Here is an 18769-nt window from a genome sequence, read left to right on the forward strand (position 1 = left end):
GAACCCTACAAAAGATACAAAGACTCTAAACCCACATATTTCAATAATAACACTGAATGTAAATGGGCTGAATGCTCCAATCAAAAGACATAGGGTAGCAGAATGGATTAAAAAACAAAATCCATCAATATGCTGTCTACAAGAAACTCATTTTAGACGGGAAGATACCTTCAGATTAAAAGTAAGGGGATGGAGAAATATATATCATGCTACAGGAAATCAAAAGAAAGCCGGAGTAGCGATACTTATATCAGACAAACTGGACTTTAAATCAGAATGTGGTTTCTAACCCTAGGTTCATGATAACACTGTGATAAGAGTATGCTCATGTCTACAGAGAGTGGGGCTCATCCACAGCTTTGTTCAGATTCACCAAGGGATTAATGACCAAATTAAAGGATAAGAACCATGGTCTAATGAGAGGTAGAAATTCTAGACAAATCTTAGCAAGTTTTCCAGGAGGAAGAGGAAGTGATGCGAGCAGGGCTACTTCCCTCCACTGTACAGGTTGCTCACTACCCATGGGGCCAGCAGAGGGGCTGGGGAGGCTAAAGAGGACTGGTATTCAGGCCACCAAGCCCTAGATTCCAGCACAGGGTGCCTCAGCACAGCACAGGGATCTTTTTCTATTTCCCACCAAGTACTATCAATCACCAACCTGAGCTCCCACAGAATGGACTGCCTGGATGAAGACTCTGCTTCTAATTTGCACAAACTCAGTGATGGGCTAGTGGTGGCCTTGGAGAGGAAAGGGACATTTCAAGAACTTATAATATTTTCAATACCCAAAGGCATGAGAGAATAAAGCCAATCTAGGGAACACCCAAGCAGCTCATGGATAGATCAAAAGGTGTTTGTAGTGACATGGTGGAAGATAAGGTTGAGAAAAAAGGAAAGGGGTGATTATAAAGGATTTGTATGCCAAGTGAAGGAATTTGGGCTTCAGTAAAGGCAATGATGAGCTATTATGTGATTTTAAGCAGAACAGTAAGCAGCTCACTCTGGAAGCAACTGGAGAATGAGCTGCAGAAAGCCCCACAAACATAAAAACCAGTGGAGTGGTTCTCATGGTAATCAGCCTATACATTAGGAGTCCCAGATTAAGGCAACAGTCACAGAGAAGGATGGGTAAACTCTAGTAAAGTTCAGGGGCCAGAAATCATAGGAGAGGGGGAAAAATAATAGGAGGTGGACTGTATCAATAGAGAAGGAGTGAGGCAAGGGGGAACAGTACAGTAGGATGTCCATTAAGAGCATCGGAATGAACAGAAGTTTAGTTTTGAACTTACCAGATTTGAGATCTACTTGTGAAACATCTGGAGAGAACTATCAAGCTTACGGTAGAATGCATGGTTCTGGGATTCAGGGATACGGCTAGAGATTCAGATTTCAGAAATCGCCAGCAGAAGCAATAACTGATCCTTAAACGTGGAAATGTGAGGACTTTTACCTAAGACTATGGTTGCACAGGTACAGGGATGAGAGAAGGCCCCAGACGACACCTGGATAGAGCATCAGCAGCAGGAGAACATGAGGGGAACGGATCCAGAAACCCAGAGGCGTGGAATTGGAAGGACAGAGTACTTCATATTACAAAGGGTTTAAATAAGGTAGGAATTAAAGAGTCTCCACTGGGTTGTTGGGGTTTTTTCCCCCAATTAAGAGCACCTCTGGTGTTCTTAATGAGATCAGCACTGTGGGGTACTAGAGACAGAAGTCAAACTCAGCCCAGCAAGGAACAAGTAGAGGTGAGAACACAAAGATGGCAGGTTCTTAAGCCAGCTGTGCACAGCGTCACCTAAGGGACATTTTTTTTTTTTAAACAAGAGATTCTTTGGTTCGGGCGATTGCTAGAAGTCAGTCCACAGACTGGCACGGGGGAACCAAATGTGGTCAAGAGGCTTTTAAGCACCTGCATCATAATGCTTGGCACAGAGGAATTGAAAGAAAACCAGACCAGAGAGAGAGAGCTCCTTCGTTTTCAAGAGAAGAGATTTGAGTATGATTATATGCCAAGAGACAGGGGCCGTGGGGATGGGACAGAAACATAACAGGAAGCAAGGGGCCTTAACTGATGGAGCAGCAAGCTTCCTGAGGAGATGGGAAGGAGGAGGAGAAAATGAACACATGTAGAAGAATCTATCGCAGCAATGAAGAAAACACTTTCTTATTTCTCCTGAGAGTCGATGGGAGTAAAAACAGCAAAGGTAGAGTAAGGAAACAAGAAAATAAAGGTGCTTAGGCCTGATGGATTTTTTTTCCCTAGAAAGTGAGAGAGGAGATCATGAGCTGAAAATGAAAGAGACAATAAGAAGAACGTGAGGAGAGGAAGATCTTGATAATCAGGTGTGGGCCAGGACTGTAGAGTAGGTACCATTAGACACCCAGCTGAGAGGGAAGCCCACAAATCTGGTGGGCAAAATTAAAACACACACACACACACACACTCACGCACACACACTCATGCGCACGTTAGGTTTTCTCCAGCAACCTCATTCATATGGGTTTAGTAAAAATGAAATAATGGAACCAATTCATATGTAAAATAAGAATAATTCTTTGCCTTCCAAGAAATATCTTGATACAACTGAGTCCAATGAGATAGTGTTAAAGCACTTCTTTACATTTAGAATTAATTAGGTTAGGGCACCACTAGTCAGTGATTACTACATACTAGGCATTGTACTAAGGGCTTTGCACGTATTGTATCCTTTAAGCCTTCCTGTCCATTGTATTCTTATTGTACCCATTTTACAGAAAAAGGAAATGAGGCATAGAGAAGCTAACAGCTTACCTTCTTAGTACTACATCTATATTTCAAAGACATACATCCCAGCCATATGGGATTAATTAATGGAATCCTACTGGATTTTAACAATAGGGGCTAACTTCCCACACCAGTTCATCCACCATGAAACACATAACCTAGGAACCAGATTTCTGGGAAATACTGGTGTTCCTTAAAATTTCAGAAATGGACAGTCTTCCTAGTTTATAAAAACAATATTGAAAGAGGTTCCTCAATGTGGTTTTACCCTATAATCTGCCTTAAACTGTTAGCCCTTGCTATCATTTGCTTCCTAGAAATAGTGGCACGTGATTCCTTAAAAAATAAATATAAGTATGCATCTCTATATCTATTTATTTTCCACTAGTTGGTTCCTACTTCAGTTTATAGCATGAAAACTAACTAACAATGCTTCTCAGTCCCTGCATAAAACCCAGTGACCTCCAGTGCTCCAAATAACTATCAGCTTTATGACTTTATGGTTTGGTGGGAAAAAAACAAGGAAAGTCATCAGATGTCACTCAGATCGCTGGCTGGCCTCTGCCCTTTCCGAGGTGATGATACCCCAGGAGGCTCTATGTAGTAAGTGGAAGTATTTATAAACTATATGCCACCATATAATACGATTTCAAACGTAAGTAGAACAAAGGCAGAGTCAGAGTAATCCAGGAAGTAGGGAAGCTCTTTAACATGGAACTGGAAGATTTTCATTTTGCAAGATTGTGGGTATTATGAAAGTGGGGGGAACCGAATTATTACCTAATTCATCAATAGGATTAGGGGGGAAATTGCAATGGAGGTTTAGTCCCATGGCGGAAAATGTGGGTGAAAGACTTGCTGGGAGGATTATGAACACCTGTTTCCTTACGCGGCAGGACCCAAGGGCAAAGAGAGTACTCGTACCCAGTATGCTGCTTCTAGGTAATGGCTTTCTTTCACTCTGATGTTCTAATTTTCGAGATATTGCCTCTGTTTCATGGAATTCCAGAAAGAGAAACTAATACATCATTATAAAATCACATTTGCCAAAACTCAGTGGCTTAAAAAAACGCGAGTTTACTAATAAATAACCTTACAGCTCTGGAGGTCAGAAGCCCAAGAGGGTCTCACAGGTTAAAATCAAGACGTGAGCAGAACTGTTTTCCTTCTGGAGGCTCCAGGGGAGAATCTTTTTCCTCGTCTCTTCTGGCTTCTTGAGGCTATCTACATTCCTTGACCCATGGTCCCTTCCCTCTGTCTCAAAGCCAGCAGCGACAGGCCAAATCTTCCCCTGCTAACATCTCTTCAAACTCTCAATCCTCTGACTCCCTCTTCTAACTTAAGGACCCTCGAGATTACATTGGACATACCTGGAGAGTGCAGCGCTCTAGTTAAAGGTAAACTGATTAGCAGCCTTAACTCCACCTGCAAATGTAATCCCCACCCCCTCCCTCACTGCCATGTAACATAACATATTTCTAGGTTCCAGGGATTAGAATGGAGGGGTTGGGGAGGCGTCATTATTCTGCCTACCACATGGGCACATGGGCTATAACCTAGTTTTAAATCAGTAAGTATCAGACATATAATATGCCAGATACTTCACAAAATTTTTGCCTTCCTTAGCCTTCAGATGCTTGGAATGTGTGTGGTGGGGGGAGGTGAGCAAGGCCCTCTTTCACGTAGGGCCAAGCAGTGGTGTGCTGACAAACTCAGCAGCCACCTCTAGCAGAGTGGAGGAGGGGAGGCCGATGTGTAGCATTTACTGATTTCTGTGGTAAAAATACTCTCAACATGGAGGGTTTCAAGCTGCCAAGATGAGGTCGACTAGTTCACAAAAATCCTGAAAACGTTACAATCCACTCTCACGGGTGGATTTGAAGAGGTGCTCACATACTAGGGGAAGAATGCATAATATCGACATATTCTAGGTCAGGGAATAAAAGTTTGACTAAAGCATCCTATTGCCCTTTTCAGCTTTCTCCTTCCCCGATGGGAATGACTCTTCCTGAACCCACTTACAAGATGCTAAAGAGACTTTCACACCCTTGTGCTTCTTAAAGTTCAAAGAACACCCACATGTGCTAGCAGAGAACACAGTCTACGCTCCCCTCACTCACACACAGGTTAAGCAATGAGAGGCCCAGGCTTCAGGGGGTGACCCCTCCTGGAAGAGGGAAAACTGAAGGGCAACGGGGGTTAAGACCAGAGGCCAAGCTAGGGTTCTCCGGTGGCAACAGGCTGCTTGGCTTCTACTTGACTCAGAGCTCCGGGACAGTAGCCATTTGCCTGGGGAGGAGGCTGGTATTTTACAGGCTGGGGTACATATGTGTGTTTACTCTGCATTTTAAAGAATAAATGCACCATAAGTGGAGCCATTATTGCTTCCCTTGGCCATTTTCACACTGGCGACGTGAAGTATGCCATTTCTAGATGGCTAATGTCCATTTTTGTTTTATCTGACACCAGCTACTAAATAGGCTCACATTTACTCTGAAAAGCCAAAGATTTATGTACAACAGGAAGAGCTAGGTCACAGTGGCAGCGCAGGGCAATTAACCGAAGAAATCAAGTCTGTAGAAGGACCAGGGGAGGCTGCTCCTTATCTTGTTATGTAGATTATGTTAATGCTCCTCAACTTTTATGTGCACAATAATAAACTGGGAAACTTATTAAAAGGCAGGTTCCGGTCCAAAGGTTTCGGGGTCTCAAGAGTCTGCATTTCTAACAAGTGATGCCCACGGGGCTGCTTCAAGGAACACGTTTTGAATGAGAAGGATCAACATATCAACTCTCTCTCCCCATCTTTCACTTTCGGACAAAATTATACCAATAATCATTACAATTATCACATTAGAAAAGCAAACCCAATTAAGATTTCTGTAGTTAATGATTGCTACACACCTAGTGTTATGGTACAACTTGGAAAGAGGGAAATGCTGCTTTTACTTGATGTTAAAGACCATTTCAGGTGCGGTTGGGTGGCTCAGTTGGTTAAGACTCTGACTTTTTTTTTTTAAGTTTATTTATGTATTTTCAGAGAGAGAGGGTACCAGACAGGGAAGGGCAGAGAGAGAGTTGGGGGCAGAAGTCTGACAGCAGAAAGCTTGAATTCATCATGACCTGAGCCAAAGTCTGGCGCTTAACTGACTAAGCCACCCAAGCACCTGACTCTTGATTTCAGCTCAAGTCAGGATTTCACAGTTCAAAAAGTGAATTGAGTCCCCCTCAGGCTCTGTGCTGATAGCATGGAGTCTGCTTAGGATTTTCTCTCTGCCCTTCCCCAACAGAGACTTGGGATTCTCTCTGCCTGTTCCCCCATGCACGTGTGCTCTCTCTCTCTCTCTCTCTGTCTCTCTGTCTCTCTCTCTCTCAAAATAAATAAACTTTTAAAAAGCGAAGACCAGGGACACCCGGGTGGCTCAGTCAGTTAAGCATCCAACTCTTGATCTCTGTTCAGGTCATGAATTCTCAGCTCCTGAGTTCAGGCCCCACATCAGGCTCTGTGCTGACAGTGCAGAGCCTGCTTAGGATTCTGTCTCTCCCTCTCTTTTTCCCTCTCCCCACCGCCCCCCCCCACACTCTCACTCAAAAAAAATAAATAAATAAACTTAAAACAAATGAAGACCACTTCAGCCACTAATATTTCTGAATGGTATACATTATTTGACTTCATGAAGAAATGAGCTATAAAAAACAGCTAATTATGGGTATTAAATGACAACTAATAAATGGCTTTTAGAATAAGAAGTTGCAACACAGTAGTTCTTCAGGATCTGCAAGACTCTTAACTCAATTCTTGGTGATGATTTGATGATTTTCCCTAGTTCCAACTGAAATGCAGAAGAACTAGGTAAAGGCGACATCTCCTCTATAATCACAAGACCAAAGTGTGAACTTCCCTCTGAAGAAAACTATGGGAGGGGGGAGTTAGATGAAAAGAATGGGGAATAGAGAAGTAGAAAGACTAAAATACTGTTTTGGAGGATTAGAAACAAATTAGTGTAACAAAAATCTTATCAGTGAAAGTGTAGTCGCTGATCAACTGGAAACAGACTGCCAAGCTAAATTTTGTGAGAAAAGTTCCTACATTCTTTTGTCTACACCTCCAGCATTTCATTAGTTCCTCACCTAGAAGTCCAGTCTTCTCTCCACCCTAGAGCCCACGTCTCTGCATCTACAGATGCTCCCAGAGCCATGAGAGAAGAAGAAGAGGTGAGGCTTCGTTTAGAAGCATGGCAGAGGGCTGCGCACAACCATACAACACGACAGGACACCTTATAAGAAAGACCGTCTGCTCACCGGCCAGGTAAACAGCAGAAAAGACTCAAATACTCTCATGGTTTTATAGGCCATCACCTTTTGGCTTCATCAACTGTCATTGGTAAAAATATCTATTGCTAGATAACCAGGTTTAAATTTTGACCAACACTCAATCTTTAAAAGAAGAAAAGAAAGGGAAGGAGGGGCAGAGAAGGAGCTAAACAGACAGACAGGCAGGCAGACAGACAGGCAGGCAGACAGCAAGAATAGGAGCTGTGTTTCCATGACTTACACTTACAGCTGGTGCCACACTTGGTGGTCAGCATCATGAGCCATCCCTTCCCCCCATACCTCCAATACTGAAACCTGCTACAGCTTAGGACCTTGTGGAGAATGGGAGGAGGGGGGGGCGGGGGTAGAATGACACTACATTCTTCCTTCTTCTGTAGCAGAAAAGCATTTTTAAGAGACTTTTTTGGCCAACCCCCAGAAAGAGTATCAAAACTAACCACATCACTTTGAGGTTGATCACATCACTAATACTGAAATGCAAATGCACACTTTCTCTTTTACCAGTAAGAGAGGTGTGTGTGTTCACCTATCTAACACTCACCCTGGAAAATTCAGTCTTTGGATATAAACACGGCAGTGCACTGTGAATTGCTGTTGTTACTAACTGCTTTGCCTTCTGGTCAAATACACAGACACTCTTTGATCACTTGCCTGGGAGGTGAGACAATGTGGTCACTAAGAACTCGAGCTCTCAGGGGCGCCTGGGTGACTCAGTCAGTTAAGCATCCAACTCTTGATTTTGGCTCAGGTCATGATCTCATGGTTCCCTGAGTTCAAGCTTAGCATGAGGCTCTGTACTGAGAGCGTAGAACCTGCTTAGGATTCTCTGTCTCCCCCTCTCTCTTTCTCAAAAGAAATAAATAAACATTAAAAAAAAGTCTAGCACTGAGGCCAGTCTGCCTAGATTTGTATCCTACTTCTCCTATTTACTGGCTGTGAGCCCTTGGGCAAGTTACCTACCCTCTCGGTGTCAGTTTCTTCATGTGTAAACGTTGGTCATAAGAAAAATCTATACTCATAAGGTTATTTTGAGAATTGAATGAATTTGCATATGGGCGGTGTTCGAAGAGAGCCTGGGATGCAGGAAACCATTGGTCAGAGGTGGTTCACCATCCTTTCTACTATTTTACCTTCTGTCTCTGAATTGCCTTCATTTGTTGGATTTTGGCTTCTTCCACTTGCTTCTTCATTCTTACAGATTCTTCTCTTTTTAGCTAAATCGCATTGAAATTACAGAGGACAAACACCAGTTACTATTTTTCAGTCTGAACCTCTGGAACACAAAATTATGATGAAAGGCAAATTACAGTATTGTTTGTGCGCTACCTCGCTGTGATTATAGGTTGGCACTTCCAGCTACTGAGATCACAGAGAATGGTCAGGCTGCATCTCCTGCCCGGGAGATTTCTCTCTCGCCTTTCTTCCTGGGTCTCTGTCTCTCGGTCTTCCCACCCCATCCGCCCAGGTTGGGAAGTAGAATGAACAGATAATATTTCCTTATTATAAAACTCATAAGCTTCATTATTTTTAAAAAGTCACTGGCATCTTCGATCTTTTTGGACTACTTTCACGCAAATCCATGTTCCTGGCACAAAACATTCGAAACATGATAGAGGGTTAAACTATAAAAAACAAATTCCTTTATGAAGGGTCCCACTGACTGATGTATGGCTCGGATAAGAGGTCTAGATATTTGTCTCCTCACTTCCTGACTTCTTTGATTTTGAGAGTTTCCTTTTGCAATCGGTTTCAAGGTCTTATGCTTTTGGTAAAGTGACTGTATTATTTCATTATTTGGTAAAGTTACAGACTGAAAGTGCCGGCACTCAAATTCCTTGCCAAAATTAAACTAAAAGAGATGGATTCTGACCTTTTGCTGGTATTTCGATTGCATCAGTTGGAGTTGTTGTTTCTGCCTGACTTCAGCCTCCGATTGGCTTCCACCTACGGGGAAAAAAGTCACAGAGGTGAAACATGAATATTTAGCTGAAATGTCAGCCATCAGAGACTAATTAATAGATGATAAGTCTAGACCATGAGTTTCTTTAACGTGTTCATGCCCCTGGAAATAAGGATATAAGCAGTTTTCTTAATAAGACATTAGAGAATGGGAAGTTCTTAAAAAAGAAACAGAGCTGGACCAATCATGGTACCACATTCCTAAAAGAAGAGAATTCTATGAAGGTTTTCAGTCATGTAGGTGTTGAAGCCTTCACTTAGACTGAAATTACACCTGAAAGTGTATTGCTAAAGGTACATGCTAAATAGTGGCTGTCTTAGATATTCTAGAACATTCCTCCTACTTGAGGATGGCCATTCCTTAACCTACTAAGGATGAGGATGCTTAGCTTTGCTTGTCTTCTCCTGACTCTACCGCCCCAACCTTTCGTACCAAAGTGCAGGAAACCCTTAGGGCTCTTGCCACTAGACAAACATGTAGTCTTTATAAACAGGTTTTTGAAACTACAAAGGGAATATTTTAGTCAGTAACTGATTGTCAATCCATACTACTTATTTTTCTTGAGGAATTCAAGAGAAAAACATGGAAGTTAGATTATTTGCCTATTTTCTCTTAGATCTAAAATAATTCGGGGACAGAAATCCTTGCAGCTTGACAATCGTCTAAGAATTGCTGTTCAGGGGTTTCTCAGTGTTTATGCAAGCTTGGTATGTGTATTATAAAGATTCCTTTGAAATAATTCTCTGGTGCTTTGGTCACTAAAAGTGTCAGTTCTCTGAAAGATTCATTCGCACAGAAGACGCATTAAAACAATTTGCATTCACTGTAGTTTTTGTAATTGAACTGATAAAAACACCACAGAGATACTTCTTCTGAGTCCCAAAAGATATATATGGTATATTTGGTTTTGGCCCTTTAGTCTCTGTTGTGGGAAACTGGGGAATGGGAAAGAAACAGGAATGTGGAAGCTTTTATCTACTGTTACAGCCACTGTCAGTATCTCCTGGAACTATTCCAATATTTTAAAGGGGAGATGAATAGGGGAGGAGCGGAAAGTTAAAAGAAATAAAGAAAGGGGCTCTTGGGTGGCTCCGTCGGTTGAGCATCAGTCAGACTTCAGCTCAGCTCATGATCTCAAAATTTTTTACTTTGAAACCCACATTGGGCTTACTGCTATTAGCACAAAGCCTGCTTCAGATCATCTGTCCCCCTCTCTCTCTGCCCCTGTCCCACTCATGCTCTCATGCACAGTCTCCCTCAAAAGTAAATAAAAACATTAAAAAAAAAAAAGAAATAAAGTCAGATGTCTAAGAATTTGAAGGCTGTGTTCAGAACTCATTTCAAGTTTAATATACTCTAGAATTTTCTTTTTTACCCCCTTGACTTTCATGAAATACAATGGAATGATAGTGATAACACCCCATTACATTATTCCATTAAATGATTTCCAAATTAGCTTATTTTTACCTAAGTCCTGGAAAAAAATACTTTCCTAAAACTATTGTGACAATAAGTAGCCCCTGATTCTGACGCATTTGTTATTAAATAAATTTGTGGGAACAGTGTATCCAGTCCTTTCAGTTCTCAGCTGCTGCTGGAAAGGAAACGCAAAGAGAGGACATGAATGATTCCCATTAGGTGGCATCCCTGTTGAATGATTCAAACACCAGGCACAGGCAGCCCACACAATTCATCACACTGACACGCGCTCCAGAGGCCCAAAGGTCTCCATCTATAGAATGAAAACACAAGTGAGGTTCTCTTTATACCCACCACTGGGTCCCCAGCTCCCTCTCATCTTCGTTTTAGAATTGAATCTCCATTCTTTTTTTTTCCCCATTAGCATTCAGCACTGCCAGGATTAATATGCCTGTGATAGCTTTTACCCCCATCCTGACTAGTGCTATGACAAAGCATATGCAGCGCCCCAGGTAAGCTTTCTTCAGAGGTGATCATCTAAGAGACTCTAAATTATTCAGCAATTAAGCCATCACTTTATTCCCACATAACTGGGGCATCATACATTTGCTCCTCGCAGAAGATCAGAAACAACAACATACCTGCATACCTAAGAGTTTCAAGTTTAAATGCATTCGATTCCAAGCAGCACTGCAACCCCAAAACCGATAACTAGCATTCAAAGACAGATGCGGGCAAGGTGCTAACAGGAGCCCTGGGTGGCCCTGTCTCCCCGCCCCCCATGCAGGCACTTGGTTTGCTGGCTTACCTAACGGCCTTGGGACCAGGGTAATAGGCCTCCCTCGCTGTTGCTCCTTCCACTTCTCAAGATTTTCCAGCTCTTGCTTAGCAACTAAGCCAGGTGAGAAATGTGAGATCATCAATTATTAGAACGTGAAAAGGAAACAGGTCCATTGAGAGCATAAGAAACAAACATCAGAGGGCAATTAACTACATGCAAGCACGAGGGCACACAACGATGTGTGTCAGGAAAGGAAGGCGCCCCTTGGGGCCACGCCGCACCCACCCCAGAGGCTCGCTCTCTCTATCCAAGAGTATGAACTGAAGGTCCCAATCTGAAAAAAACCTGACCTCCTGGTAAAATAAAGGTGTTTTGTTCTTCCTCTCATTCTGACATATTTAAAACCCTATATCAAATTAGCTTTTGAAATTTTCTATAGAGAATGTGTACAAAACTAGAACATTCCTATGTCAATAAGAACTCTTCACACACAGTAAACATATCCCCAGAGAATTCTGATGCCCATCTGCACTGTGTTTCAAGCTTGCTGCCCAAGCTTACTGCCACTAGGAGTGTGGGCTCAGCCCCCTTGCACTCCACGCCACCAGGCAGAAAAGTCTCCTGTAGAAGCAGTGCTCATTCCCCGAATACACACTCTGCCTGACCTGACAGCAGGGGGCGCCCGAGATACTAATTCTGTTCTTCCAATGCGTGTCCAGCTCTCCCCCACCTTAGACCCGATTGTTTCAAGTGTCCATACGTAGTAGTTTTTAATTATTAGAGGAAAAAAAAAACCCTTCTGAAACATATCCCAAATCCAGACCACACTAAAGCTTAAATTCCTGGAAAGTATTTAAATCAAAAGCTCATAAAATGCCAGAACCTTTGGGATTCAGTTGGTCACCTGCCGGCAATACCCACAGTCACTCTGTCTGCAGAGTTGTGATTGTCATACTCTGCACTGATGCAGGTGTACTGTCCACGGTGCAACATGTCTGGTGGAGACCCACGTCTCTAATGTAGAGACCTACTTCCGTGTTGTGCCTGTATGTCCATTCTTAGATTTATCAAGACCGAATAAAGGAGAGGGGCGCCTGGATGGCTCAGTCAGTTAAGCATCTGACTTTGGCTCAGGTCATGATCTCATTGCCTGTGGGTTTGAGCCCCGTGTTGGGCTCTTGTGCTCACAGCTCAGAGCCTGGAACCTGCTTTGGACTCTGTATCCCCTTCTCTCTCATCCCTACCTTGCTCTCTCTGTCTCAAAAACAAATAAACATTTAAAAAAAATTTTTTTAATTAAAAAAATCTAATAAAGGAGAGCACAGAATATCGGGACTAGTCCCACAGGTTGAATTGAACAAGCCTTATAACTTCTTTGTGAACTAGTTGAACTTTAGTTCTCCATCTACCTCTAAGAAAAAGGCTGTAACTTTAAATGACAGCATTTATTTTATGTACAACTTCAAACAGGCTATGTACCCACTAGGTACAAGGAGCACAAAAATGAGTAAAGTGTAATCTCTGCCCTCAAAGAGGTTGTACTCTAGATAAGAAAACTGAAGCTCTCAAATAAAAACAGCTAAGGGTAGACTCTGATACTTACAAATTATGGTTAGAGAAAAATTCCATTAAGAAGGAACAGGACAGGACAGATCAAGGGACAAATTGTGTCATGATCTATTTTATGTATAACTCATCTGCCTTGTAAGTATTCATAGTCCTATAAAATAATCTACATCAGCCCAATTTCATGGGAACTAGATAGACTTATAGATGTGAAATTGTTTAAGTCCAACAGAAATCTGAGATTTATCTTTGTGCTATGAGTTCTGCTATTAACATAGAGAAGCTAATTTAGAAGGATTAACAATAGAATAATTTTAAAAGGTATAATTAAAGCTGCTAAAGTTAAAAAAGAAAAAACTTGATAAGATCTGGTGAGTCTCTACATATCAGAAAATTAAAAAACTACAAACCAAAGCAAATCACTCCTACTCTATAAGAAGATGAGAAGCATTCTGAATGTTAAATGAACAAATATACGTACTCCTTTGTATCTGATTTCTTCGATTTTCATTTGGTGTTATCAAGGTATATGCTCCTGTGCTAGAATCAAGAGGAAAAAAATTGATTATCAGGAGAAACTACTAATACATATAAACTTCCAGGCATTCTTGCTGCTAATATACTGTATTTATAATCATCATCATATAGGTACTATGGAAGGTAATCTTCTTAAGACCCAGCTCTGTTCCCTGGGAGCTTACAGTCTAGTTGTCAAAGTAAAGCAAATGCACATGGCCAAATATGGAAATACAAAGCAATCAATCAAGATCGACAAGTCACTGCCTCACAGTTGGCTCTTGGTAAACTGTCTTTGTAGGGACGCGCTATTCCTCCAGGTGGCGCTCATGGGCAAGTCCCTCTGAGATGGCTTTAGATTGGCATTCTCTTCCATTGTGACCCACATCAGGAGTACAGAAAACATTCATGCATTCTTTGTTCCTACAAACTGGAAATACATGCCCCTTTGCAATGCAGCCGCCTTCTCCTCATGACCCATCGGAGTGGCCATGCGGCCACAATCTTGTGCTTTCGGGCTCTGACTCTTCTAGGCGTGGATCTACTAGGTCCCCTATTCTCCTGGGGACACAGGTAGAACATAATCAGGAGCTCAGAGAAGCATCCTTGAAGCATCTTAATTCATGGGGCAGGGATCTGGGACGATGTCATTTAAGCAAATATACGCAACACTGAGATACCCGGAAGCTGTTAAAATACCATGAGCTTTGGAGGGCTGGAACTTGATTGATCAATACACACCCAGCCTCTGGCACAATGCCTGGCACAAGGTAGCTGCTTGATAACCGTGGGCTGAACTGAACTGAAATGATGCCACAGTCCCAGTCTGTAAATCTGTTTGGGGTGGGGGTTGGGGGCAAGCTCTTCTTTGAGATGATGGATGTGGCCCCAGAAGAACACAAATAGTTCACAGAGCAACAGATTGCAACATATGTGTGGGTGCAGTTTTAGGGGAAATGCTATGAATTAACACGATCAGCTTTTAAATGGAAGGTTTTTTCTTATTTAAAAAAAAAAACAGATACTCTTAGAATTCTCTCTTCAACACAGAATGTACACTTTCAAAGGACAAATTAGTGAAGATTGAAGAGTAGAGGCCAAAAGTGCTGATTAACAGAAGTCATTTCTTCCCTTATCTCGTTATTTTTCCTAGCAGTGAGACTTCAGCCTGCTTCAAACTGGGCTTTAATTTTAGACTTGTAAATGGGAAGTGTACAACCACCTTTGCATGCAAATGGGGCTGCAAGATGCCCAATTACCTAATGTATATCAGCAGACATTGCATTTGTAGCCTCACATGCATACAACGTTATGAATACAAAATTAGGAGGCTGCTACTGAAAATTAATCCCTTGTCCATTGCATATTCTTTGTTCACCCTAAGAAAGATTTTTCACTCCTCAACTGCCAGCACTTCATAAGACCTTGGGAGCTGCAATTCTGTGGGTAATAGCTACACGCTTGAATATGATGCAAAGGTGAGCCATTGTACAGAGCCTGAAAGATGCAACGCGAGGTCCTGGATGTAAATGCTAGCCGTGACATAACTACACAATCTTCCATGACCACCAATGCCATGGCATAGAGCACAGAGCTTCTCACCATCCCAGGGATTTGACTCTATGCAGATCGGCAGTTCTCAAACTTGAGCATGCATCAGAATCACCTGGAGGGTTAGTTAAAGTGCAGAGTTCCTGATTCAGGAGGTCTGTGGGGGAGAGTGGTGAGAACTGGCATTTTTTAAAAAATATTTTTAAAGTGACCTAAGTGAAAGTCGGACGCTTAACCGACTAAGCCACCCTGGCACCCCGAGAACTGGCATTTTTAACAGTTGCAATGCTGGTGTTCTTGATCTAGGGACCACATTGTGAGGACCACTGCTGTAGATCAATCAAGTTATCTTTGAACATTTAGACTTAAGGGTTTAAATCATTGATAAAGATATAGATATAGATATAGATAATAGATATAGGTATATAGTTATATGCCAAAGACCTAAGGGATTAAATCTTTGATAAAGATATAGAGATAGAGATAGAGATAGAGATATATAGATACAGATATATGCCAAAGATCACAAGGTTAATTAAGCAATGGTGCTCAGACTCAAACCCAGAACTTTCGTTTTAGACTAGTTGGGGATTTGCAGCTAACTCTTCAGCTTGCATAAGATATGATTATCATGTATCTCCAACCTCTTGATAACTTCTAAAGTAACCTGCTTAACTGAGTGCCTACTTATGGACTGGTGTTAAGGGGCTTAAGAATGAAGGGAGATATGAAAAAACTGACACCAACCACTTTTGTACTTCAGTTTGGAACAATCTCTGAAGCCACTAGAGTGCACCACAGGGATATCTTTACAAGTGTCAAAGTAGGATGACGTTAAGTAGTGATCCAAGGTAGGGGAGAGTCACAGAGGGGTAGAAATAAGAACTGTAGCAAGCTGAGGTTTAACAGATAAGGTCTGAAATGGCAAAAGAAGGATTTCTTTGTGAGGACTTAACCAAGAGCAGCTTCATAGAGAATTTTCCAAGTCCCATGGGCCTCCCTTATGCAAATTTTGTTAAAGATCTGGCAAGAAACATCATTCAGTTGGTAAGAGATCTTATTCTACAATATCTAATCTGAGTTAAGTTCAAGTCTGATAACATCACAGAAGAATCCGTGTAAGAACAGATTCCTACACAGAATAGATTCCTACTCTATGTAGGAATAGAACTGCCGTCAATCTATTGCAGTTTGTGTAGTCTACAAGTACCCGGACACAGTGCAGGGCCATGAAAAGAGGGAAAGAATTATCCAACCCTAAATTCAGAGTCTTTGAATTGAAAAGCCTTTTAACATAACCCCAGGCTCAAGGACAGAGGTCCCAGTAATAAATGTTTCATGTTAGAGAATTCCTTAGCAACCTTCTTAGTAACATTTTCTTGGCTGAAATTGCCAAATCTGAAGCATAACATTCAGAAGAAAGCATGGCAAGTAATTGGGCATCTAGTCCTCTTACTTACTGTGGAAAGAGGAACCTACTTCTAAGGATCTGCTTTTTAGTTTCTTTTATTATCATGTGGCAGAGCATAATGTCTTAGTAGATACAAATATTCGTCCCTTCTCTCCTCGCTTTTTCTTGACATGAATAACAAGTATAACTTATTCATGTTTTCAGCCAATTAATTTCCACCCACAGCAAGGGCCTCTGCTGTTTTAACCTGCATGTCTTCCCTTTCAACAGCCTGACTCTCAAAGATGCTGATCTAGACAAGCCCAAGCTACCTATATTTAGTATTCCGGGCATTTCCCGATAAAGCAACATTCAAGCCACTGAAATAAATGTATATCTTTGAAAATGAGTTTCCTTAATTACCTCACTGAAATTTAATGAAATATCACAATTTGTAAGATTATTTTCACTTTCCAACAGCACACATCCAGGAGACATACTAAGGGAGAACATATAAAGAATAGCAGAAGACAAAGAGAAAATGTGTTCCTGCACCATAATAAAAAATATATATGTATTATATATATATATAAGAAAAATATACTTAAGAGATGTTTTTCTTGCATGGTCTCTCCTGAGCTACACAATTGCTTCTCTCATGTCCATTCTTGCACAATTTTTATAACGTCTCATCAATAAGCGCTCTATGAAAATGTTATGCTGAAGTTATGAAAAATATCTTGACTGGCTAAAAGTATTACATAAATATATCCCCTGGTGTGTACAAACTGCAGCAGATGTAATTTAAATTTCTAATTAGGAACAACACTGGTTTGGCTGAAAAAGAAACGTAGTCAGGAGCAAAAATTCAGAAATAGATAGAAAGAAATAGATAGAAGATTGAGTAACAGATCTTTTCAAGCAGAATAGTAGACATGTAAAGTCTACCATCCTACATAAAATTAGTTTGAGGTTTTCATAGTTCAAGAGAATCTTAACCTTGCATGAACTTGGGGAAAAAAAGATTTTTGGTTAATCAAAGGCACTGCATTTTCTTGCTATGGTTTCCATATTGGTTTTTGTTGTATGACCTTCCAAACAGGCTTCTGAAGCTTACTGTTTTTAGCCAACAAGAGTCAAAGCTTGAAGCATTCAGGTTTCCAAAAGTTTTCTTTTATAAAGAGACCATTCTCCCAAGAAAAACAAAAAATAACAAGATCTGGCTGAGTAAATCATACTTAACCACTAAACCTGTTACCCCAACCCTGATCCAGCACTCCTCAACTCCAGTGAGGACAAGCTCATGAATTCTTCGGTCTCAATATCTGCAGAACCCAAAACATTGTCTACACATCCAAGAAGCTGATGTGAAGCAAGTTAGTTCTTGAACTCACAGCTTCTGTTGGACAGCTGAATGTTCTACTCAGAGGGCAGAACAGACACCCAGAGGGAAAAGATAAACAAGAGATCACATGTCGTCAGCACCTTTGTGCATAGGATAGCTTTATGGAAAGTCGAAAAGGTGTATACACACACACACACACACACACACACACACACACACACCCTCCATCCCAGCATTCCTATGTAGGCGCATGGCTTAGTGGGATATGGTAAATTCATGCAAATTAGAAAAAAGTACCCCTTCTTTCAGGTAGAGGTAACCCCTACACTAGGGCACATGGTTTGGTATGTATTTCAGCTCCAAATTACTACTTTAGCCAGGCAAGTTTGTGCAGTTACCAACCTGCACAACCATACAAACCTGAAAGATGTCACATTTCATCACTTAAAACACATACAGACACATAAATGATAAAGGATTTGAGAAAAGCAAGAAGGATTCCTCTAAATATACAAAGAATAGATATGAAACATATTATTGTGACTCACCATCTTTAAGAGGCCAAAAATCAATGATGAAAGTGGAGATGGGGACCAATTATTAGGCATACTTGCAAAATGTATGAAATTGAATTCATATTTTCAGAACATAGAGATGTCAGATCTGTGACTTGATTTGAGCTTACTTGCAAACTACTTGCTTAACCTAAAAAGCTAACCTTAGCCTAAGAGTTAGCCTATTACTGTTTCATAGATGCTGGCAAAACCCATGAGACTCCTGGGTCAGAGATAAAGACTTATTACTCATAACACATCAAGTAGCAGGAGCATAAGCACATCTAGCCCTGGGGCTATAAACCCTCCACATTAGTGGTAATCTATTGCCAAACTGCCTGGCTTTAAACCCTAATTCTGTTACTTTCTAACTACAACTTTGGGCAAATTACTAAGTTTTTCTATTTTTTCACCTGTGAAATGGGGATAACCATTACCTACTTCTTAGTAGCACATAAAGTACTTAGATCAATGCTAAAAAATATGTTCTCTTATGGTTTTCTGTTATTTGTACTACATCACCCCTAGGCTAGCTACCTTTAGACTTATAGGTAAAAAACAAATAGACAAAGCCATCTCTACTTA

At 41.2% G+C, this 18769-nt stretch overlaps 1 protein-coding gene across 3 annotated transcripts in view; it reads right to left on the minus strand.

Moving 5' to 3' along the window:
* The window catches only part of EPSTI1 (epithelial stromal interaction 1), a 96487-nt gene that overhangs the window by 63694 nt on the left and 14024 nt on the right, over positions 1-18769 (minus strand). For all 3 annotated transcript variants that reach the window (XM_039251554.1, XM_039251553.1, XM_039251552.1), the window contains exons 2-5: positions 13310-13368; positions 11290-11373; positions 8973-9046; positions 8233-8316 (exon numbers count right to left, since the gene is read on the minus strand). In XM_039251554.1, coding sequence (XP_039107485.1) covers positions 8233-8316; positions 8973-9046; positions 11290-11373; positions 13310-13368 — 301 coding nt within the window. The remainder of the gene's footprint in view (positions 1-8232; positions 8317-8972; positions 9047-11289; positions 11374-13309; positions 13369-18769) is intronic.

Source organism: Hyaena hyaena, unplaced genomic scaffold, assembly GCF_003009895.1.
Source record: "Hyaena hyaena isolate Hyena2069 unplaced genomic scaffold, ASM300989v1 scaffold_394, whole genome shotgun sequence".
Classification (NCBI taxonomy): domain Eukaryota; kingdom Metazoa; phylum Chordata; class Mammalia; order Carnivora; family Hyaenidae; genus Hyaena; species Hyaena hyaena.